The sequence below is a fragment of the Rhinolophus sinicus genome, chromosome 5 (assembly GCF_057876585.1).
Source record: "Rhinolophus sinicus isolate RSI-liver-muscle chromosome 5, RSI-T2T, whole genome shotgun sequence".
Classification (NCBI taxonomy): Eukaryota; Metazoa; Chordata; class Mammalia; order Chiroptera; family Rhinolophidae; genus Rhinolophus; species Rhinolophus sinicus.
Window position 1 is genome coordinate 83,150,774 of NC_142505.1, and position 23,373 is coordinate 83,174,146.

Below are 23,373 nucleotides of genomic sequence, written 5' to 3' on the forward strand. Positions count from 1 at the left end.
CTGTGTGTGTGTTTTTTGTTTTCTGTTCCCCCTTGACAGTGGAAGCTCCATAAAAGCAGGGACCCCATCTGTTTTGTTCATACTATATCCCCAATACCTGGCACCAACTGGATGCTCAATACATATTTGTTGAATGAAGGAATAAAAGAATGGTAGCCTTTTGGTTCCAAGGTTTATTAACAGTAACCCATCCTTTTTGGCTCCTCTTGGCCGCCCCAACCCCAATCAACCTCCCCACTCTAGGGCTGCAATGAGTCCCCAAATGTAGGAGGTGAAGTGGGGTGGGACAGACTTGGAGGTCATTCAGATCGCTGCCTTCCAAATCCTTTTTTTTTCTTTAATGCAGTAAAACCATTCTTTTCAAACCCCAAATCTCTCACAGAACACCTACATAATGAACATATAAAGCAGGAGTTGCCCTTGGTGAGGGAAAATATGTGGGGCTTACAGCTCTGAGAAGCATTGACGTTCACTGCTCTCCTTATTTCAGTTACTTCATGGTATAGACAAGTGAGCAGAGGCCCAGAGAAGGGCCATGACCTGCTCCTGTCTGGACAGGACACAGCCTCTGGAGCCCTCAGTTCTGTGCTCCTTCCACAGCACCACCTGGATTCTAGAGTCTTTCCAGACAGGGCAGAGGAAGCTCCCAACAGTGTCTGCCATGATAGGAGCTTGGGTCTCTTGGTTACCTACCCCCTCAGACTGCTGGTCATGCGAGGGGCTGGCTAGAGGGTAGACTGGAAGTGCAGGGAGGTGGGGTGGGGAAGCCAGGTGTCTGTGTTGGAAGGCTACTGGGGCTCGGGGGTTGGGGGCTGGAGGGCTGGGAGGGGCTGCCCAAGCCTATGGTGGTTTCACCCTTCCTCAGGATGAGGCTGCTGAGCTCCTGGAGCAGCTGTTCCTCCAGGGACGCATGTGTCTGGGAGCTGTTCTTTGAAGGGGGCCCTGGAGGGGGCTCGGGTGGCCTCTCCTCCCGGCCCAGAGAACCTGCCTTGGAGAGAAGGGGTTGATCATAGGACCTCTGGCTGGTGAGGGGTTTCTCTGGCTTGGCTGTCTGCTCCTGCGTTGTGAAAAACGAGGTGGAGGTGTCCTTGGTCAGCTCGGGGAAGGCCCCCACTTCCTCGTACACTGGCTCCTCATACACAGGCTCCTCCAGTTCCTCTTGCTCCTCCAAAGACCCCTGGGATGACTTCATAGGCTGGATGGGAATGAGTTGGCAGAAGGCAGAATTAGAGTTACTGGGTTATTAATCACTATCATTTATTGAGCTCTTGCTCTCAGCCAGACGCTGCAGAATACTTTGCAGGTATGATATCAGAACAACTGTATACAATGGGTTGCACTGCAAGTGAGCAAACTGAGGTACAGAGAAGTTAAGTAAGTTGCCCACAATTACAGAGAGTAAATGGTAGAGGTGGGGCTTGAACCTAGGTCTGTCTGACCCTAAAATGCATTCACTTAACCACTTTCCTCCTGTTGCTCAGACCTGTAACCACTTCCCGCTTTCGTCACCACATCCTACGATCTCTCATTTTCTTCACGCTTTCTGGCCCCGGTACTCTCTCACTCTCTTTCTCTCTTACACACGCGTGCGCGCACACACGCGCCTCTGCTGATGGCCTGCGTCAGGACAAATACAGAAAGCACGCTGGCTCGGTCAGCACGGAGGAACAGAGTGCCGACAGGCACACAGCTGCTGCAGGCACAGTACTCACAAAGAACATGGACAGGGTCCTCCGGTTGTGAAGTCGCCTCTGGGCACAGGTGGGGTGGGGGTGAGGGGAGGGAGAGACAGAGAGACACAATGAGGCCAGAAAACAAGACATAGGGGTGGGGATTGGGGGCACAGAGAAAGCAGAGGGCTGAGCAGCAGGTTGGCTGCGCGGCTAGGGCATAGGCAGGGATCCGGAGGGGGTTGGGGCAAGCTGGGACCTCACCAGGGTCTGATTGGCAGAGAGGAGAGTGGCCCCGCTGTCATCTCCACGGATGGGCAGCAAAGGCATGGTGCCAAACTTCTGACGGGCAAGGTCAGAGGAGGAACGGCGTCGTAAGACCACTGGCTGCTGGTCATCGTGCTGGAGGGAGAAGGAGGGGTTTGCACAGGTGAGCGTGGGAGGTTCTGAGAGGTAGAGCTGGGACCACAGACCTAGCCCTCAGCTTTCTCCTTTCCCTCACCTGGGCTTTGAGGATGCTGGTGGTCCAGTCCCACATCTCATCCTCATCAGTGCAGGACAGGTATCTGGGAGGGATCAAAGGGGAATTTAGGAGAAGGAAAAAGGTCACAGATAAAGGGATGGAGGATGAAAAAAACAAGGAGATGGAGGACTAGGAGCAGGGTTGGGCCACAGGAGAGAAGCCAGGCGAGGAGGTACTCACAGGTGCATCTTCTCCAGTATTAATGTGAAGCCCCACCTAGGAGGCAAAGGAGAACAATGATGGGGTGATTCGAAAGGTCAGAGGGTGGTAGCAGCAAGACCCTAGAAGCGTTAGCTGGGGAAGAAAACTCACGCTGTTGGAGGCTTTAACTTCTTGCGGATTCCCAGGTAGACCTTGGCACCATCCAAAGGCCACTCCCGTTCTGGTTTAGAGCTCTGGGAACATGGAGGGAGTCAGTGAGTTTGAGAGGTGAGAGAAGGCTCACGGTTCATGAGGTCGAGAGGTCATGGAAGCATTGGGGTTATGTGATCACAGGGTCAGAGAGCCAGGGCGGCAGTGAGATTGATGAGTATGGGCTGTGGAGTGAGAGGGTCTGTGCGGTTACAGCCCCTCCACATGGCCACCCAGTGTCCCTCCCCACTCACCCCAGGGCCCTACCTTCTTCTCCTTGAGCAGCAGCAGACAGCGGCCTCGCAGCAGAAAGAACCTCTCCTGGAAGCGGTTTCCCAGCAAGCGAGGTGGCTCCTCTCGACACCGCAACAGCCCCACCCGCGGGCTCTCCCGCCGGACACCTGGGCACAAACGGGCAGTGCTAGGTGAAGGGTCCTGGGGGAGAGGCCTAGGGGTGCTGGGCTGCAGAAGTGGGCTCACCTGTAAAGAGGCAGCTGGCCTGGGCCAGGGAGACTTTTCTCAAGAGCAAAGAGGCTGAGCAGGGCTCTGGGAGCTGGCACCATTGCAGGGCCTGCTCCAGGACCCTTTCCTTGGGGTGTAGTGGCCGCTCTAAGGAGTAAGATGGGGGTGGGTATCAACCAGAATATCCATCCACAGCCTGGAGCCCCCAGTTCCTCTCCTACCAGTCACTCATTCATTTGTCCAGTCCACCATTCCAGCCACAGACAATTTATGTTATTACTGACTCTATCTATGCCAGGCTGTGCTGGCCCCGGGATGCAGTGGTGAGCATGAAATGCATGGCCTGCCTTCACAGAGCCCACAGCCTAGTGAGGGAGCAGACAGTAAACAGGGAAGCAAACAAAATGATGCAAGACAAATACTTATTTTGAAAGAAATGGTAAGAAGCTGAAAGAGAGAAGAACAGGACAGCTACTGAGATAGGGTGATCAAGCAAGGCCCTTCAGAAGGGGCATTTGAAGATGAGACTCGGGACCCTGACAGACTAGGAAGAACAAGTCATGCTAAGATCAGGGGCAGGAGATTTCAGGCATGACAAAATGCAAGAACAAAGGCCCTGATGCACGCAAGATGTGTTTGAGGAACTAAGCAGCCAAGTGTGGCGGGAGCAAAGGGAATAGCTAAGAGGATGGATTATGTGAGATGAGGTCTGAGAAATAAGCAAGAGCCAGACACTCGGGATTTGGGGGGCCATAGTAAGGAATTTGAATTTTATTTTAAGTTCAATGGAAAGCCATTGGAAGGTTTTAACCACGGGAATGGTGTGATCTGATTTAGGCTTGAAATGCTTATTTGGCTGCTGAGCAGAAAATGGATTGTCAGGAGGTGAGATGGGAACTGAGCAACTCTTCCTTTTCCGGGGCTGTACATTTTAGTGGTTCATGTTGGGAAGGAGAGAGATAATGGTGATTCTGATCAGGGTGGTGACAACAGTGGAGCTGGAGAGAGTGATAGATTTGAATAGAATCTACAGAACGAGTTGGTTGTGTTGGGTATGAAGGGAGGAGTCCCAGAGGACTCCCAAGTAGCTGGCCTTGATAACTGGGTGAATAGTGGTGCCACTGACTGAGTTAGGGAAACTAGGAAATGGCCTGGGCTTTTTGTTAGGGGAGGGGGCTGGGAATTGAGTTTGGTCTTTGACATTTTAAGTATGAGATGTTTATGAGACGTATAAGTGGAGGTGTCAAGTAGACAGTTGGATATGTGAGTCTGGAGCTCAGAGGCGAGGTCTGGGCCAGCGAGAAAGATTTGGGGGTCAGCTTATAAATGGCATTTAAAACCATGGGAATGGATGAGTTCATCTAAGAAGAAATGTAAACAGAGGAAGGAAAAGGGTTCAGGACTGAGCCCTGACTCCCTCCAACATTTGGAATCTGGGCAAAGGAGGAAGAGAAGCCTCCTTTGAGGTGGAAGGGAAATCAAGGGTTTGTGAGGTCCATGAAAGCCAAGAGGCGGGAGTATTGAGAAAGAGGGAGTGGCCAACTGTGTGAACTGTCCCCTCACATGCATGAGGACAGTGTCTAGTGTATTGGGTAATGCAGAAGTCATTGGTGACTTTGCTCCCCCACCACACATGCACATGCATACACATGGTCATACTCACCAAGCTCCCCATGCTCGAGAATCTCAAACGTCACCCACAAGTCTGTCCCAGCTGCTGTCCCCCGCATCTCCAGTACCTGGTTAGTCAGCTCCTCGGCAGTCAGTGTTGGGGAAACCTGGGATCAGGGGAAAGCAGAGGACCCTTGCTGATCAGGCCATGGCTCCTGTCCCACAACATCTTCTCATCTTCCCTCCTGTGCCCTCCAGACTGACCTTCAGGGTGACACAGTTGTCTGGGAGCTGTTGCTCTATGTAAACCTCCATGATGAGGTCTCCAGCCTGGGACAGCTGAGCGGAGGGGTAAAGAAGTCAGAAGGACACAGGATACAAAGAATCAAGGTCAGAGGACTCCTCCTGTTGCCTCGTAAGTGCTTCCCCCCAAAAGTCTCCCAACTCTCATCCCCAACGTCGCTCAGGCCCTTAAAAGGGAGAGCTCCAGGAGTGGCAGGAGCACGTCCTCAGCCTGCGTAGGTGCTTCCTGGGCACAGTGCTTGGGAGGACAGGTTTGGTGTCAGACTGTCTGGGTTCCAACTCTGCCACTCGCTACAGTATCGCCTTGAATAACTGACCCTCTGAGTCTCAGTTTCTTTAGCTGAAAAAAATGGGACTATCTACTTCGTGGAGCTGTGTGATGCCTATGTGAGATTATAGTGCTTGGGATATAATGCACCCTCTGCTGTTTGCCATGGTACTTCTTATTACTATTCTCACCTTGTCTAACTTAGCTAACTCTTCCTTGGATCTCTTACACATGGAACTAAAGTGCTTCTGCCACTATTTCATAATGAAGAATCCTCATGGTGGAATGAATGGAGTAAATCTTAAACCAAACCCCTCTGCCTAAAGCACTCCCCTCCTTGGGTTTCCCCTGTGTCAGAAGCAGAAGGTCAGCTTCCTAGCTTGATGTCCCCTCCTGGCCCACTCAGGAGCCAAGGTCAGGGCAAATTACCTGCACATCCTTCCAGGTGGTGATAAGACTGACCTCCAAGTCAATCTGAGCTACCTGGTCAGAGTCGATCTGTGGAAGAGCCGAAAGAGAGTGTGTGCGCGTGTGGGGAGGATGCTGGGAAAGGAGGGGAGCAGGGAGGTGTGAGAAACCAGAAGACCTGTATGAGAGGGTTAGAGGCCAGAAGAGCTAAGGACCAGTGGGGCAAAAATGTGCAGAGCGAGGTAGTGGGTGAGAGGGGCTCAGGGTTCTGGGGGTTGGCCCCTCCCACAGAGGGCCTGCAGGGGCTGGGCTGGGGGCTTGGAGTGAGCAGGACCTAGAGTCCAGGAAGAGGGACCACAGGTCAGGGGTCAGGAGAGCTTACGTCAAAGACATGAACGTAACCGTCGATGAGCTCCTGCAGCACCCGCACCTCGTGTTCCCCCCGCCCGTCTGTCTGGAACACGCTGGGTGCAAACAGCAGGGCCAGGTTCCGCGTGCACATTTGGTTCAGAGCCGCACACTTCTGCACCCTGCAGAGAGGCGTGAAGGTCACGAGGAATGCAGTCTGTGCTGCTATTCATTCAGCAAACACTTATTGAGTCCCTACTGTATGCAGGCCCTGGGCTAAGCACTTGGTATACAGCAGCGAGTAAGACAATACTGGCCTCAAGGAGTTCCCAGTTTAAGGGAGAGACAGATAAGAAATGGGTGATTATAAATACAGCAGTGTCAGCAAACTTTTAATGGAAGGGACGGATAGCACATATTTTAGGCTTGCAGGCCATCCAGTCTTTCTCACAACTCCTCAACTCTGCTGTGGTGGTATGGAGGGTGCCATCGAAAACATACAAATGAATGGGCATGGCTTCACACTTTATGTATAAAAGTTGATTTAGAACAACGGGCAGCAAGCTGGACTTGGGCCACAGGTCATAACTGGCTGGTCCCTGTGATACAATGTAATCATTACAACACAGCTGGGGTTCACCCGAGAATCATTTAAAGAACTGTCTCCCCAGTAGACTAGTAAAGGTAGATCTGCATCTCATTCTTCTTTGTCTCCTACATCTAATCCTTTCCCTGACATGGAATGATAAAACCCATAGTGATTGCTCACCATTTCTGAATGCTTACTACATCCATGCCAGGTGCTGTAGTAAGACTTTTACAAGGATTATCTCATTTAACGCTCATATAACCCGTGAGGTGGATACTAGTCATTACGTCATCTTCCTTTTACAAATGAGGAAACTGAGGCTCAAAGAGAGCAAGTAACTCACCCAAAATCACAGGCTAGATGGTGGAGCCAGACTAGGGCTTAGGTCTGTCCAACCTCAAAGTCCACCTCTGAACCCTTATGTTATGACCCCTTCACTTAACAACTGTTTGTAAGCAAGGGGGTTGGGCAGAGGTGTTGAAGGGTCAGAGAGGGGCCCTGCAGCGGATCTCCCATACTGACCGATAGAGATGCCCAATGAGGGTGGCCAGTGTGCGGCGGTTGACCCGAGGCAGGCAGCCAATCACTTCTTTGTATTTCTCCAGGCGCTGATTCTTTTGGGGCAGCTCTGGGACGGAATGGAGGGTTGGAAAAGATCAGAAAAGGGAGAGTGGAGGGATTTTTAGAGAAACAAACCCAGGATGGATGTGTCTCTGTCCCCTTCCCATCTTGCCCTGAGCTGAGTCCCTGGGTGATCTTCCAGGGTGGGGAGTGCTGGGAAAGGGGGTGCCCAGTCCCACGAGAGCCTCAGGGATTCTGGTGGGGAGCGTGGAGTTCTGGTTGCCCTTTGCTTGCCCTAAGGAGTTCTTAGATATCTTGGGAGTACCGGCAGCCTCTCTCCAGCGAGGCAGCAACCGAGCAGCAGTCACTGGGTCATCGAGCTCTCGAAAGAAGCGTTTGAGGGTGTCGGTGACGTCTTCCACAAAGTGCTCCCCTGGGCGCAGCTTCACTGACCGGGCATCCCTCCGGAAGTCAGCCAGGAGCCGCAGGCTTCGGGCACGGGCGCCCCCTTTCCGGTATACGCCCTCCAGACGGAGGCCTGAGAACAGCCAGTGTCTCTACTCACTGCTGCCCAAACACCCACCATCTACCCAGCATCCCACCTGTGACCCCTCCACCCCCCGCCGACATAGTACATGGCTTCTGGGGGCTCAGAGAGGAGGCAATCTGCTTCCATGGTCTGCTTCTCATGTCTCTGCTCAGTCCTCATCCTCAGAAAGTCTTGCCCTGACCACGCTGTCACACACAGGAGCCCCCACCATTCTCTATCTCCTCATCACTTTTATTTTAAATAGCACTCTCTGAAATCACATTGCAGGTCCTAGTCATTCGAGGATCTCATATCTGTGAATTCATCTACTTGCTAACATTTATTTCTAATGTCTAAATCAATACTGGTGGCACTTTTTCAGTCATTTGTGAACACGCGCACAGGAGAAAAAATTTGAGTTGTCTGTTGGACGTGTTCCCAGCCAAGGTCTCATACAGTAAACAAGTATCTTTTTCACGGAATATTTAAAAGCCATGTTTTTTGCATTCTAGTGCTTTTTTGGGGGGGTGATTTTGCTGGTCAAAATGGCCCCCGGTTGTGGTGCTGATGTGCTGTCTTGTGTTTCTAAGTGCAAGAAGGCTGTGATGTGCCTTCTGGAGCAAATGCATGTCAGATAAGCTTCCTTCAGGCAGGAGATGTACTGCTTGTTGGCCATGAGCTCAGTGTTAACAAATCAACAATATGTATTAAGTAAAATGTCTTTAAACAGAAACACATTAAAATAAGGTCATGTATTGATCAGTTGATGAAAATGTGACCAGAGGTTCTCAAGAACTTAACCCTGTATTTCCACTGGGGCAACAATTCAGTATTCATTAATTCAATGTTTGCAGTAACTTCATAGGATGTAACTACCTCAAATAATGAGAACTGATTGTATCTGTTTTCTTACTCATTACCCATTGCTCCCACTAGTCTCTTTGCTTCATAGGACCTTCCCTGTTCACTGCCATATCCCTGTGTCTGGCAAGTGGGAGCAGCTCAACAAATGTCTGTTGAATGAAGAGTGGGGGCTCAGGAACTGTAGGGGAGTGGGCATGAACACCCACACGCTTTCTTCAGGGCCTTTTCACTGGGCCTCTGACTTAATTCCTCCTAGGAACACAAGGGAGGCTGAGAAGAGGATAGGGGTCTGGTGAGTGGGGGAAGTCACTGCATGAGGCTACTGCCAACGCAGGGAGAATGTCATTAGCTGCTGACTATCCATTTTCCATGTTGCAAGCACAACTATTGGTAGGTTCATGGATGTGCCCTTTTTTCCCCTTTATTGCCCTCCTTAGTGTCTGTGAATTTTCCTTCTCAAGGGTTTAGCCTTCTAACAGAGGTTCACTGGGGAGATAGATTCTACTTGGTCCTGGAGAATACTTGGGCTGGAGAATAAAGCAGAGGCCAAAAACTCACAAAGAATTCTGGGAACCACTTGCATAGCTGATGCTTTAGGCCTGGAAAACCTCCCACGCAGAATAATTGTGCTTAAACCTCCAAGGATTTGGCTGCACAGCGTGGCTCTGGCCTTGTAGCTGCCCCTTCTTTGTTCTTCATGGCTCTACAACTCCAGTCACATTTCAGTGCCACCCTCTCTCTATGCCCACGCCCCAGTAACAGCTACCTTGGAACATTTTCTACGTGCCATGTCCTGCGCTAAATGCTTTACAGGTATCACCTTATGATCACAACTATCCTGGAAAACGAAGATGGTTAATAGCCCCATTTTACAGATGAGGGAACAGAGGCTCAGAAAAGCAAAGCAGCTTGCCAGGGGTCACACAGCAGAGGCTGTCAGACTGCAGTCTCCGCAGGCAAAGCACTTATATCACCCACTGGCTGTGCCCATGTTCCCCATCCCCCACTCACTCAGTATCAGCCAGTACCCACTCACCATGCTGGGTGACAAAACTGATGCAGGCATCCACGATGATCGGGATGTCACCCCGGCTCATCTGCTGCTCCTGCAGCCCTGTGCCGCCCCCACCCGCTGCTCCCCCAATGGCTGCGTTCCATGCTGAGAAGTCCAGCCGGCTCTCCCCCTGCAGATACAGGGTCCTGAGACCCCAGAGGCCTGAGTCAGAGCCAGCTACAGAGGGTCCTCTAAGACGCCCAGGATCACAAGTACCAGATTTCCCAGAGCCACCAGCAGGGGGCAGCAACACCCAACCCAGACAGGGTCCCCGCACTAGGGAAGGGACTTTGAGGAAGCAGGCAGGCGGTGGACCAGCAGGGTGTGGGCTGTGCTCTAGAAAGAGGGGGTTCAGAGTCAAGGGTAGAGACAACACTTACCTTCCTGTCTCGACCAGGACCAGATGCTCCTTCTTGTCTGGGGTGTCAGCTGCGGAGACTACACCTGGGAAGAGAGAATCACTACAGATCATCATCATCATCGTCTTCATCATCATGACTAATATTTATGCAATATTGGAGGTATGCAGGTGCCAGGCTCGGAGCCTCACCAACAATGCTGCGTTAAATCCTATGAGTTACATATTATTATCCTCGTTTTACAAGTGACACATAAAGCTCCCAGAGGTTAAGTAACGTGCCACTGATTACTTGCTATAAAATGGCAAAGCTAAACTTAAACTCAGGTCTCTTGTCTGCAAAGCCCTAAAACATTACCCTACACTGTTCCTCTTTTAGGAGAAAGTGAGAGCACCCAGCCCCCTCTCCCAGTCCCAAACCAACAAGTGACTCCAAATAATGATAATAACATTTATAATACGTCACATTTACTGAATACTTAAAAGATGCCTTCTGCCAGACTTGGTGGGAAGTGTTGTGTACGCATTGCCTTATTTGAAACTCACTACCACCCTGTTACTGTGCCCATTGCAAATATTAGGTTGGTGCAAAAGTAATTGCGGTTTTTGCAATTATTTTTAACTTTTTAAACCACAATTTTGCACCAACCTAATATAAAGCACAGAGAAGTTAAGTAACTTGCCTAAGATCACACTGCTAGGAAGTGAAGGAGTGGAGGGGAGGTATCTAAATCTGGGCACTTTGACTCCAGAGTTTGTGCCTGAATCCACTATGTTTCTGCTGTTTCCCATCGGGACCCCCAGATAGGTGGATGTGAACTTTCCCCCCATGGCCACCCTTCATCCCTGTCCCCACCCCTGCTCACTGATCTCCTGTAGCCTCCGAAGGTGCACCATATCCTCAGGGGCTGCAGGGCCAGGGCCCGGTGTTGGACACAGGAAGAGATGGTCACCACGCAGAAGTCCGAACCCTGACAGCCAGAGGCCAGGGGCCAGAGCCGTATAGGAGGGGGACCGCAGCCACAGGCGGCCCAGTCGCACCAGCCCAGGGCCCAACAACTGGTGACAGCTCAGCGGGGAGAACCACTGTGAGGCAGGAGGGCATGGGGAGAGAGGAGGATGGGGAGAGAGACAAGAGGTGGGGCAGAGAAATTAGAGTGAGAGGGATGGAGAAAGGCAGAGAGAGACATGAAGAGAAAGCAGAAGAAAGAGAGGAATGAAAAGGGATGGGGAGGGAGTGAAAGAAAGACTCAAGAAGAAGACAAGAGGTGGATGGAGAAAGACAGAAAAAAATGTAATTCAATTCAATTCAATTCAATGTGCTCCAGCCAACACAGAGAAGACCCCCGTGTGACAGTCTTATGCCCTTAATTGGGAGATAGGGCTAAGAAACAGTGGATAACGGAATGCTGTAACTGAAGAGTTGTGACGCCCTGGGAAGTCCCACCATGCCAAGGGGCCAGGGAAAGGCTTCATGGAGAAAGGACTATTCGAGGTGAACCTCAAAGCAGTACTTCTCAAACTACCTGTGGTGAAGGGAGAGGGATATTTTTCTCTTCTTTTCTTTTTAAACTCCAAACTGTCACTAACCGATACTTTCATAAAAAACAATACAAATGAATTACTAGAAAAGTGAAATGAAAAAAGTACATATAAAATATAAGCCCTCAATTTTTATAATTAGATTCCATACATGAAGTCACTCTGTCAAATTGCTATGAAAGACTGTACATGCTGACTCTCAAGTTCTATCGTTGTCCTGTCACAAGCCATAACAGAGTCCACGGGCAGTACCGTTTAACAGTCTACAATCCACATGTTGGGTAGCAAAACTGCCTTAAAGGATGGGCTAGGTTTTTGGAAAGTGTAGAAAATAAGAGGAGACTTGGGCCCAACTGGGAAGGTCACAACAGAGCCCTTAAAGGACATAGAGACAATTTCTTGGTGTGAGGAGTTATAGGGGAACCAGGAGAGTGGGGTCAGAGGAGTGTCAGATGCTGTAGAGATGACCTAATAAGGCCAGAAGGAAGCCCTTGGACCTTGGCAATGGGAAGTCACTGGCATCCGCCGGGTAGAAACTCAGAAGATTATGGCAGAGGAGGACAGCTGCAAGGGGTTAAGGAAGAAACTGCAGGCTGCCAGGGCACATGACTTCCTGAGAAGTCGTCAGGAGAGTGCCAGGGTGATGAGCCGAAGGTGGAGCAGGGCTGAGGGAAAAGCTGTTCGAGGACGGGAGTGACTGTCATCATTTCAGCCCCCACAGACGGTGGGCTTGCTGTTTGCCAGGCAGTGTGGGCCTCGCATGTCTCTAGCAGGTGGGTCTTTTACACCCACTCTACCCCTATGGAAAAGCTCACGTGGCTGAGAGTTGGAGGACTCAGATTCCAGGATGTCCAGGACCTAAACTTTTAATTCCAACGAGAGGAGGCAGGATGGAGAGAGATTTGTTTGCCTGGGAATGGAGAAGCTGGGACAGATGAAGACAGCTTTGCCTCTGGACCTGGAGCACTGGGGGAGGGAAGCGGGAGGCAGAGGCAGCCTCTCTGTGGGAAGAGGCCCAGCACGGCACAGCAAGGCTTGGGCCATAAGCTTTGAGGACAGAGGCCTGATTTTGGTCCTATGCTCTGCTGCCACCTAGCTCTGTGACCTTGACCAAGTGACTTCATAACCTCTGAGACTCAGTTTCTTTATGCGTTAAATATTAATAATCCTTACCTCTGAGGGTTGTTGTGGAAATTAAATGAGCTATTGAGTGGGCAGTGCTTACCGCAAGGCCTGGCACAGAATAAGTGCTCAGTCTACCTTAGCTGTTAATGGAAGGGGTGGGAGTGGCTGTAACAGCAGAGAGGACAGGATACGGGCAAGGGGGACAGGGAAACCATGAGCTCACCTTGCCCACAGCACTGGTCCAGGCCTCCAGACTGTCAGCTCCATCTGTGCCAAAATGCTGGATCCTCCCCCCAGTGAGGATGAGCTCAAAGGAAAAGGGGAACCTGGAGAGAAGGTGAGGTCAGGAAGGAGAATGGGGGCCAAGGAGGGGGCTTCAGGCTCAGGATCAGGAAAGGAAAAGGAGAGCTCAGTGAGCATGGGGGTCTGTTACCTGTCAAGGTCACCTGGGTCAGTGGGTGGAGGGCTCACACCCAAACATACAACATCCTGGGGCTGGATGAGGCTGAGGGGTTCAGGACTGCTTTCTGACACAAACATTTCCAGAGCTGCTCCCAGCACGCACCACAGTCGGGGTGGAGCTAAGAGGGAAACTGATGGTTAGCAGGCAGAAGACCTCTGTCCTCACTGTCAGAATTCCCATTAACCAGATCTTTATTCTATGCCAAGCTCTTGGCCTATGTATGATCTCACGTAACCTTCACAACAACCCTATGAGGTGGGTATTATATTCACTTGTTTTGCAGATGGGCAAACTGAGGATCAGAGTTTGAGTAGCTTGCCCAAGTCTCATGGGTAGGAAGTAGCAGAGCTGGGATTTGACCCTGACAGTCTGACTTCAAAGCACAATGCTGACACCCAGCATGGACCCTCTCTTACCCCTTGCACCCAGCCCACTCCTGGGCATGACCCCACTTTCCCATCCCAGCCTTCTCCTCCATTTCCCTCTGTGGTACATGGGTGCCCATCCCAGTTTCTCCATCTCCTCCCATCCCCAGGCTCCCTCCTCACCATCCCGGCCCCTACGAGGGGGTGGGGGTCCAGCTTTGTTGCTGATGGGACCACAGTACAGGAAGCTGCTGTAAGTAGCCGGCACCAGCACCTCGTTGTACACACCAGGGGACGGGTCTGCAAGGGGAAGGAGAAGTGGTCAGGTCAGGCCCGCACAACTGGATGGCATGGGAAGGGTTTGAATTGAGGAAGACAGCAGGATAGACTCCACTGGCAGCATGGCCAAGTAGAGTCCAGTGGGGCTGAACCCCTCAAGAGTCAGATTAGAAAAGAGGGTGAGATGAGGCCTCTAACCCAGCCCTTGCCCACCGCCTCTCCCCACCATCCAGCCTACCAGGCAGTCAGCCCTGGGTGGAGGCCTGAGCATGGGGCATCCTGTAAGTGTCTTCACCCCTTGGGCCTGACCACCGGAGACCAGCATCTCTAGATGACGGTTTCTATGGTCAGACTGCCCCCAGGGAGATGAGACCTGGCCTATGGCTTGACCCTGGCACTAACACCTCAAACATTCAGATCCACCCCAGGCAGTGTCGCCACCAGTCATTTCGTGACATCAGGAAATAGGCACTGGAGGATCTGGGGGTTTGGGAAACGGCCCAGGCGGTCTGTTGTGATGGGCTTGGTCGGGGTGAGGTACATGCAGCTCCCTGGAAGAACCACGGCATAGGCTGAGGCTGAGAATTGTTGGAGGGAGAGAGAGGAGGGCACTTGCAGGGATTACCTGGGGACAGGAGACCTGGGAAGCTGCTGCCATCGAGGGCTGAGGGGGACCAGGGCTCCTCGCCCTCAGAGGCCTCCACACAGAGGAGCTGGGTCATGTTCTTCAGCAAACTGGGTCCTGCCACAGCTGCACACAGTGCCTGCAGGGAGGACAGGGCCTCTGTCAGCCCCAAGACCCAAACTGAGAGCCCTAGGGACAGTCCTCAGGACACCAAAAAAGTCTCCTCCCCCAAGTCTAGGCATTTCAACTCAGAGACTGCTTTCTCCCTCCCCATCAACTCCAACCGATCTCTCCTACCTGGAGAAGCTGGCTATGATCTGGATACTGAGGGTGGGGCTTCCGGAAGAGACCCAGCCGGTACTTCCGGGAGATGAAGTCTCCCCGGGGGACTGGGGCTGTATCTGGATGCAGCCCCTCACCTGGGGGTAGGGCCCCTGCCCAGAAGCGGTTGGCGCGATCATTTCCCAGGACAATGAACAACTGCAGGATGACGAGGGGCAGAAGCAAGGGACAGGAACTCAACTCCCCAGACATTCCAATCCTGTCACCAAGCTGTGTCCAAGGTCTTTTTTTGGATGTTGTCCTTCCGCCCTCCATTTTCTCCCTCTCACCTGCACTATCTCATTACTCCAGACACTTGTGTCCAACTTCAGACTCTGCACCTTGGAGATTCCAGAACCCAGAGCCCGGTGCTGACCTGTTAGGGTGTGAGGGCACGTGGCATGGGTACCCTGAGCCCTCCCACCCCAGCCCCTCTCCCTCTCCCCATTTCAGTGAAAGGCTCCAGCCCTCACCTGCACACTGCTTGCAGATGACCACCCCCAGGTTGACAGCAGCCCAGTCTGGGCGGGAGACCCCACAGTCCGCACAGTACCGGTTTGCCCGATTAGACCAAATCTTCTCAGCCACCTCGTAGTCAGACAGGGTCTCGGTTACTGCTTCCTGCAGAGCAGCTGCCCAGCTCTGCCGAGCCCCCCCAGACTCGGCTGTGAAGCTGAGGGGTGGACAGCCAGTCCGTGGGCATGGACACCCCCTCCCCCCCACCCACCTGCCCCATCCACTGGCCACTCCTGCGGAAACCACCAAAGGCCACATCGGGGCCAGCCCAGACCCTCCAACATCCTTGACCCTGCTCCCTGGACCCCCATCAGTGCACACCCTGACATCCTCCTGAGGAGCCCTCCAGTCCTCTGCACCCCTGGACCTCCCTGCAAATATCTCCCCAGCTTTGCCTCCTGCCAGTCTGGGCCCCACCTGAAGGAGCGATGGGGTGTCAGCAGGTCGAAGCTGCGACTCTTGGTCTCCCGGACACTGCAGCCTTGCAGTTCAATGAAGCAGATCCCAATGCCCAGGGAGAAGGCCTGGGGGGGGGGGGGGGAGGACAGTGAGCTGCCAGGATGGGCGAGGCCGGCCCCCAGGGCCCTGGCCGGACCTCCTCACCTGCTCACTCTTGTACAGCGCCAGTTCTCCAGGGCTCAAGGCGGCAAACACCTTGGCCTTGTGTCCCCGCAGCTCCAGCATGCCTGTGCGGAGGGGGCGGGGTGGCTGGGGAGGGCGGGGGTGGCCCAGAAGGCGCTGCTCCTTCAAACAGGATTGCAGCGTGGAGCACCACGTGTCCCGCTGAGCTGGTGGGGGACAGGGAAGCAGGTCAGTGGGCGGTGTGCTCACCCACCCACCCCCACTCCCATCCTCCACCTGCTCACCCCTACCCAGTGGTCCCTGTTCCTCACCCTCACTCTCCGTGCGGAACACAAACACCCTCTGGCTGGTGATGACCTGGAATTTGTTGTCCTTGCTGCTGCGGGTCATCTCAATGGCGGTCAGAGGGATCACACCCTTGGGGAAGGGGTCCTGGAGAGACAGCCCAATGACCCACGGAGAGAGGAACTCAACCATGTGTGCTGACCCCAGGGGCCTGCAGCAACTTTTAGTGAGATCAGCACTCATTCCACGAGCAATAGGGAACCACTGCTAACATTGCTACTTCAGATGCTGACATCAGTCACGTGGTAACTGCCCCCCACCTTCCCGCCTTCCGATCCTGAGCCTCTCAGCCCTCCCTCTCCCTCTGCTAGGCCTCTCATAGCATCTCCTGGGCCCCCACCTTGTCACTGCCAAAGTACATCAGACTCCTCCCATTGAACTGCACAAAGCGCCTCTGGAAGACGTAGTTTCTGGGGAAGGGAGGGGCCAAGATCAGTGAGGCTGCATCCTTGGGGACTCCTAGGGTCTGTGACCACGTGGGACCTGACCTCTACCACTACCACCCAGCCTCCCTCCCATTCCCTTCCCAGCAGGCCCACCCCTGAGGGGAGAGCTTGTCTAGCCAGCCACTGAGCAGGGGCGTAGGGCGGTCTGCTGTGGAGGAGAAGCTGGCATAGGGTGAAATGAGGTCATCACTGGTCTCCTCTGTGTCCAGCGTGGGCAGCGAGAGGGTGGAATCCCCGGGCAGCTCAAGGCTGGCATAGCCAGTGTCTTCCCGTGCCTCCAGATCCTGCCTGCTGAGCCTTGTGGGGGCCAAGACAGGGACACGCATTAGACCCAGTTCCCTGGACATCCCCACCCACAGCACCTAGTATGCCTGGCAAGTACTGGGTCTGCTTTTCAAACAGGGAAATAGGAACATTGGGAACCCAAAACATGAGCATGGGCCTTCTTCCCTGAGCACACTTGGATTTCTTACTGGGAAAACGTCAGTGCCTCTCTGCTTTCAGTATTACTCGATAGAAAAGTTGGGGGAGGACTGTGTGGATAGCTCCCTGTCACGGTTGCTTCTATCTAATCAATAAATCTTATTGGTTCTTTCTCCAAAAAGTTTTTGACTTTATCTCCCTGAACCAAGTTCCCATCAGGGTGATGTGAATTGCCTAACTGGTCACCTGCTTCCACTCTTGCCTTCCCTTCCACATCTGTTTTCCCACCACCACCAGATGCTCTTTTAATAATGCAAATGAGATCATTTTACTCCCCTGCATGAAACTTTGCGATAACTTCCCATTTGCACTTAGGATAATTCCAAATTCCTTACCATGGCCTGCAAGACTTTGGACAGTGAGACCCATCGTTACTGCCCTGACCTCCTCTTGAATTACCCTCACCTTTGCTCACTGCAGTCCAGCCACATTCTCCTCCTCTCTCAGAGCCTTTGCACATGCCTCAAACATGCTTCCCTGGGCTGCCTTTCCTCATCCTCAGGTGTTTGCTTATGCCATCTTCTCAGAAAGTTCTCTGTTATCCTCTGTCACTTCCCAGTAGTTCTTAATCTCAGCGGCACAAAATCACTTGGGAAAGTTAAAAATATAGGAATATGGGCCCCGTACCAGACACTTAAATATGAACTTCTGGGAGTGGGGACCATACATCTGTAGTTTTAAAAGTTCCCCGGGTTATAGAGCAACTAAGGTTGACAACAATTCCTCTACCTATTTGTTTCCCACTTCCCTGAGAAATTGAAACAATCAGACAAGAACCTCCGCAGACTCCCAGTGCCTCCTCTACCCAATTTCATACATACTCTGCTTTCCTCCTGTTACTATAATAAACACCTCTGTCTAAAGCCAGTCCCTCCTCTGTGTAGTACTTTATCTTATTTCTCTCACCTACACAAGGACGTCACTCCAGACTTTCTCCCCTTTCTTTCCCCTACATCAGCTAATTTTCCCTCTCTACTAGATCATTCCCATTCACCCATAAACACACGTAATATTCCATCCTATTAAAAACCCTTTTTTGATTCCACTTCCACTACCAACGACGACTCCAACTTTCTGCTCTTCTTTGACGAAAAACTCCTCAAAAGTGTTGTCTATGTGTTTCCAACTCCTTCCATTCTTTCTTGAGCCCACTCTGATCAAGCTTTCACCCCCACCACTTGTCAAGGTGCCCAGTGAGCTCCATGTTGCCAATTCCAGAGGTCAGTTCTCAGTCCTCATCTTACGTGACTCTCAGCAGCATTTGACACAGCTGACCTCTAATACACGTCCTTCACTTGGCGCCTATGACACCACATTCTCCTGTTTTTCCTGCTCCTTCACTAGCCATTTCTTTTCAGTCTCTTTTGCTCATCCTTCCTCTTCTACCAAACCTCCTGATATTTGGCCAGGACTCTGCGCTTGGTCCTCGGCTCTGTCGAAACTCGCTCACAGCTACAAACCCCCATCCAAATGCTGACAGCTCACAAATTTCGATCTCCAGCTCAGACCTCCCCCCCGAACTCCAGGCTTGCATATCCAGTAGACTGTTGGTCATCTCTTCTTAGGTGCATAATACACACTTCAAACTCAACATATCCAAAACTGAAGTCCTGGCCTACCCCACCCCACCCCCACCCCACTTTATGCACAGTCCTCCCCATCTCAGACCAGGCAACTCCAGGAACCTTCAGGTGCTCAAAACAGTCCTGTCCAACAGAAGTCTATGTGAAAGCCACACGTGTAATTTTAAATTTTCTAGTAGCCACATTAAAAAAATAAAAATAAAAAATAAAATAAATGAAAAGAAAAAATAAAAAGAACAGGGGAAATTAATTTTAATAATATATTTTATTTAACCCAACATACCCAAAACATTAACATTTTAGTATGTAATCAGTATGAAAATTATTAAGATAATTTATACCTGTATCTATTATATTCATCTAGTACCGTATTGCTTTTTTTGTACTAAGTCTTTGAGATTTGGCCGTTGTTTTACTATTACAGCACATCTCACTCCAGACTCACCACATTTCTTGTGGTCAGTGGTCACATACGGCTGGTGGCTACCACACTGGACAGTGCAGGCTCAGACTGAAACCCTTGAAGTCATTCTTGACTGCTTTTTTCTCTCACACCCCAATTTACTAGGCCAGTTTGCCTTCAAAACATAACCAAAACCAAACCACTTCTCACCATCTCTACCACCTAGCCTGAGATGTCTCACCTAGATTACTGCAATAACTTCCTAACTGGTCTTTCTGCTTCTGCTTTTGCCCCCTACAGACCATTCCCAACACAGCAACCAGAGGGATACTTAAAATGTAAGTCCAACCCTTCCAGTGGCTTCCCATTTCACTGAGAGTAAAATCGAAAGTCCCTACAAGGTCCTGCCCCGTCTGGCCCCTTTTATCTCTCTGGCTGCTTCCCACTCAGCCAGCTCTGCCCCAGCCAGCTTTGTCACAGCTCCTGGATCACCCTAGGCACACAGCCTCCTTGAGGTCTCTATTCTGGATGCTCTCCTCGCCTGGGACACTCTTCTCCCAGATATCATTGTGGCTAACCCTTACCCCCTTCATATTTTGCTCAAATGTCATCCTCCTAATGCCTTGGTAACTCTTAATGAAAAACCGCAGTCCACTCTCCCCTTCACTCCATCCCAGCCCTCTTACTCTGCTTTATTTTTTTCCATGGCACTTAACACTTCTGAACATATGGTGTAACTTACTTATTGTATCCATTGTTAATTGACTATCTCCCCACAAGGGTAGGGATTTCAGATTATCCCAAGTACCTACAACCATATGTCACATGTAATAGATGCTCAATAAAGATTTGTTAGAGAATGAAAAGCACTTCTCCTTATTTTTTATTTCCTTTCTGCCCCACTGAGTCACAAGCTGCCAAAGGTGGGGACTAGGTCTGTTATATTCATCCTGTCTGTGAGCCTGTACAGATATAGATCCATTGGCAGGTGCACAATGGACATTTAACGGACATTTAATGAATAACTAGAAACATGGCCACCGCTAGCTCCTCAAGCTTCCCTGCTTCCTGCCATCACCACCCTACTGACCACTCACCTGTGTTCAGCCCTGTCCTGACAGACACCTCTGCCTTCTCTTCTGTTGGGTGCCCCAGGGACCCCCACAGGCTGGACACCATAGTACAGGCAACCAGGGTCCATGATGTGCACTGTCAGGAGGAGGATGGGGCAGACAGGAAGCGATCAGGTGGGAGTGTCTGAGGTCTCTCTTCCCCCAGCCCACGATAACCCACCTACCTGTGCCTGTGGTGGGCCTGACGGCAGGGGTAGGGACAGCTGTCTGGGAGCTATCTGGGGCCCTGCAGAGAAAGGTCTAGTGGTCATTAAGGGAGAGAAGAAGAAGGACAAGCCCTCATGCCGTGCTCCTCCCTGCTCCCACCCAGTATTGGATCCCCAGGGACCCAACCCAACTCACGTGTCCTGAGCTGTCTGTGGCCCGCCTCGTAGGTCCAGGCCGAAGTAGATGGCATTGGGCATCATCTCCACAGTATTCAAGGTTGAAGGCTGCTCAGAGGAGGAGGTGGGGAGAGGGGGGGACCTGGGGCTGGACTCCGGGCTCCTGGGCACTTCTGGTCTAAAGAGGGCTGGGCTCAACCCAGGTCTTTGGGTGGCAGTGGGGCCACTGAGCCCACCAAATACTGTCCTGGGCTTAGGCACAGGCCTGGGGGGCTGGGCTTGGGGAACTGGGCTGGGGGATGGCTCCATGGTACTATGTGCTTGGGGATCCAGGGAGCCCTCTGCAGCTCCCGCTTGCAGCAGGCGCAGAATGCGTTTCCGGTGCCCAGTGGCGCTGATGCCCAACTGCCTCAGCTCCTCGTGACCCAGGCCCTGAGCTGCACCCGCTGTAGCCAGGCCATGCCTCCGGAACGTGTCTGCATACTGCTCCAGGTGTACCGTGGCCAGCCACACAGAGATGTCCAGGTCCTGAGGGGCAGCCATGGGGGCTCAGGCCATTGCTGGGGGGAGGGGCAGGGTGAAGGGAGGGCTTAGGCTGAAATTCCCCCTCCCTGTCCCAAAGTCTGAGGCGTGGGCAGGGATTACCAGACTCCAGTCTTTCTCCAAAGAAAAAGAACCAGAGGCCTGTGATCTGTAGGCAAAACTATCCCACAACATCAGAAAGGACTTTCTCATTACAGGAGGATCCCTTCATTTGCAGATGAGGAAACTGAGGCCCAGCAAGGGGAAGAGGTTTGCTCCAGGATCATAGCAAGTAGATGCCAGTGTTGGCCCCCAAGCTCCTGACCAACCTGGGTCTGGGTTAAAGCTCTGCCTCTGCCAGACTGCACAGTCAACTAAGGACGGGACAAGATGCTAAAAACCCTGCATGGATGTGGTGGAGTGGGATGGTGCAGAGGAGGGGCCGTGATATGGCCTGATCCCGCTGTGGCATGAGGTGGGGACAGGAGCAGCTGTGGCGTAGGAGGAGGTGCAAATCCCATTCCCACTGGTTTCCAGAGCTAAGGTACAGGCTCAGCAATGGAATACTGGTCATTCCCAGTTCCTCCTCCCCTTCCACCTATTGTCTCTGCTCAGACTTCCTTCCTGTCCCTCTAGCCGCCCCCACATCCTGCCTGCCTTGGTCAGGCTGCCCAGAGAGCCCTAACTAGTCCCAGCATGTGGGCTCTGGCCCTGGGCAGTGAGGATGGGGAGGAGAACTGGGCCAGAGGGATGAGGTACCAGAGCCCAGGGGTACTCCAGGGTCTTACTCCCCACCCCACTGGGGCACGTTCACATGCCCGCGTGTGCACGTCGGCACCCACGCTGCAGCGGGCTCAGCAGTGTGAAATGACCTCCCCCTACCTTTGCTGTCTCCAAGCCTTCCTTCCCCTGCCCATGACCTTGGGCTCAAGTCTCAGAGACCCCTAGACCTAGCTCTGATTCTGGCTCCCCTGAGTTTTATCTCTGCTCTGTCCCCGTCTCTACCCCATTTCCGTCTTAACGTCCAATTCCATCTTTGTCCCTCTCCTTTTTTGCCCTCTGTCATTAAGCCTCGTCTTGCTTCAGTCTCTAACTTTAACTAGATCTTTAGTCTGTGTCTTTGGTCACCTCTGACTGGGTTCCTGTCTCTCCTCCTTTCCCGGTTTCTCCCGCGTGGGGTCCTGACCAGTCCTCCCTCTCGCCCCAGCATCCGCCCTGGCCTCCGTCTACGTCTCAGTGGCTGGGCCCCATCCCCAAGCGAGGGCCCGGGGCTGCGCCCCTGGCACTGACTCAGAGCCCAGCTTCCCGGTGACTCAGGCACCGCCGAGGGCATGGGACTGGGAACCAAGAGTTGCGCCGGGCAGGAGCGCCGGGGGCGGGCCGGGCAGCGCGGGGCAGCTCGGGCTGCGACGAGGGAGGGGGCAAGGAGGGAGGGGGCAGAGGCCCAGCGCCCGTCGGGAGGGGCGGGTCGCCGCGGGACGGTGGGGAGGGCCGCCGCCACAGAGGGGCCCTGGGATTCCCACGAAGGCCTTCGAGGAGGTGATGGGGAGGAGTCTGGGCAGCAGGGGCCCGGGGGCGCGGGGGTCCTCACCTCACTGCGCGGCCGCCGTCCGCTGCCCGGTGCCCGGCGGGCTGTCCGAGGCTCCGGGTCCCGCCGCGCCGGCCCCGCCTCCCTCAGCCCTCCCCCGACGGGGCCCAGCCCCGCCCCGCCCGCCCGTTCCCCTCGCGGGGCGCGGGGCCCGGGCCACTCCTTGTGCAAGCGCCGGCCTTCAAAAGCTTTGGGCTCCTTACCCAACCGCAGGGCTTATCTCGGGACTGGCCCGCTCTTCTCTCTTGGGGGCCGAGAAAGAGGCCGGAACAGGGCTGGAGGCCAGGACAAAGAGGCAGAGATAGAACGGAGATGGGGACGGGGAGACCCAGAGAGAAAAGGAGAGCGCTGCGGAGGACTGCTGCTTTTCCTCCCCGTCTCGCCAAAGAGGGAAGGAGGAAAAGGGTCGGGGCCTAAGCCCCCAGGGCACCTCTCCTAGGCCCAGCGGGGTCGCTGGACCCTGGTGCTCAGTGAATGCGGGAACGGAATGTGGCATCAAGAAGTCACAGATGGCCCCAGCTTGGAAAGGAGGGAGGGAGGGGGAAAGGAACTTTTCAGCAGTCCAGCGATCTGACCTGTGGGAATGGGGCAGAGGCCCAGCAGAGGAGTCCCCATCTGCTTTTCCCTCCCCAAGGGCCCGGCCTAAGTTTCTTCCCAGGGATGAAGGTCAGCAAGGTTACATTTCTATTCCCAAACCAGGGTGAGGATAAGGCCGGCACCCAGCAAGCAGCCTTTTCATCCTTGGGAGGAGCCCCTTCTCCTCATCCCCCTGCTGAAATTTTTTGTGGGGAGGTTCCTGAGGAGAAATGGCTCCTCTCCTCTCCCCAGTC

At 53.0% G+C, this 23,373-nt stretch overlaps 1 protein-coding gene across 2 annotated transcripts; it reads right to left on the reverse strand.

The window, feature by feature from the left end:
• Positions 1–158: 158 nt before the first annotated feature.
• ARAP3 (ArfGAP with RhoGAP domain, ankyrin repeat and PH domain 3) lies at positions 159–22,670 on the reverse strand. 2 transcript variants are annotated; one of them, XM_074313690.2, is made up of 33 exons: positions 22,547–22,670; positions 20,453–20,993; positions 20,275–20,336; positions 20,075–20,186; positions 16,602–16,805; positions 16,403–16,472; positions 16,029–16,149; positions 15,739–15,923; positions 15,553–15,659; positions 15,093–15,292; positions 14,910–14,995; positions 14,596–14,778; positions 14,299–14,437; positions 13,578–13,694; positions 13,000–13,147; positions 12,790–12,892; positions 10,766–10,985; positions 9,922–9,985; positions 9,524–9,687; positions 7,420–7,632; positions 7,056–7,161; positions 5,979–6,126; positions 5,618–5,686; positions 4,882–4,956; positions 4,670–4,784; positions 3,025–3,153; positions 2,812–2,945; positions 2,506–2,588; positions 2,374–2,409; positions 2,173–2,236; positions 1,935–2,072; positions 1,713–1,751; positions 159–1,195 (listed from the first exon to the last, which is right to left on the reverse strand). In XM_074313690.2, the coding sequence occupies exons 2-33, from the start codon at positions 20,974–20,976 to the stop codon at positions 710–712; spliced, it is 4,644 nt and encodes a 1,547-aa protein (XP_074169791.2). In that variant the 5' UTR covers positions 20,977–20,993; positions 22,547–22,670; the 3' UTR covers positions 159–709. The 2 variants fall into 2 exon arrangements, with proteins under 2 accessions (XP_074169791.2, XP_074169792.2); XM_074313691.2 differs by lacking the exon at positions 1,713–1,751 and having other exon boundaries at positions 571–1,195.
• Between the last annotated feature and the right edge of the window lie 703 nt (positions 22,671–23,373).

Coding starts and splice junctions, on each gene's coding strand:
- ARAP3 (XM_074313690.2), bottom strand. CDS start 20,976: ATGGCTGCCCCTCAGGACCTGGACATCTCTGTGTGGCTGGCCACGGTA. Junction 5,687..5,978: donor GTTACGTTCATGTCTTTGAC/GTAAGCTCTCCT, acceptor GCTCTTCCACAG/ATCGACTCTGACCAGGTAGC. Junction 2,946..3,024: donor GGCCAGCTGCCTCTTTACAG/GTGAGCCCACTT, acceptor GTTTGTGCCCAG/GTGTCCGGCGGGAGAGCCCG.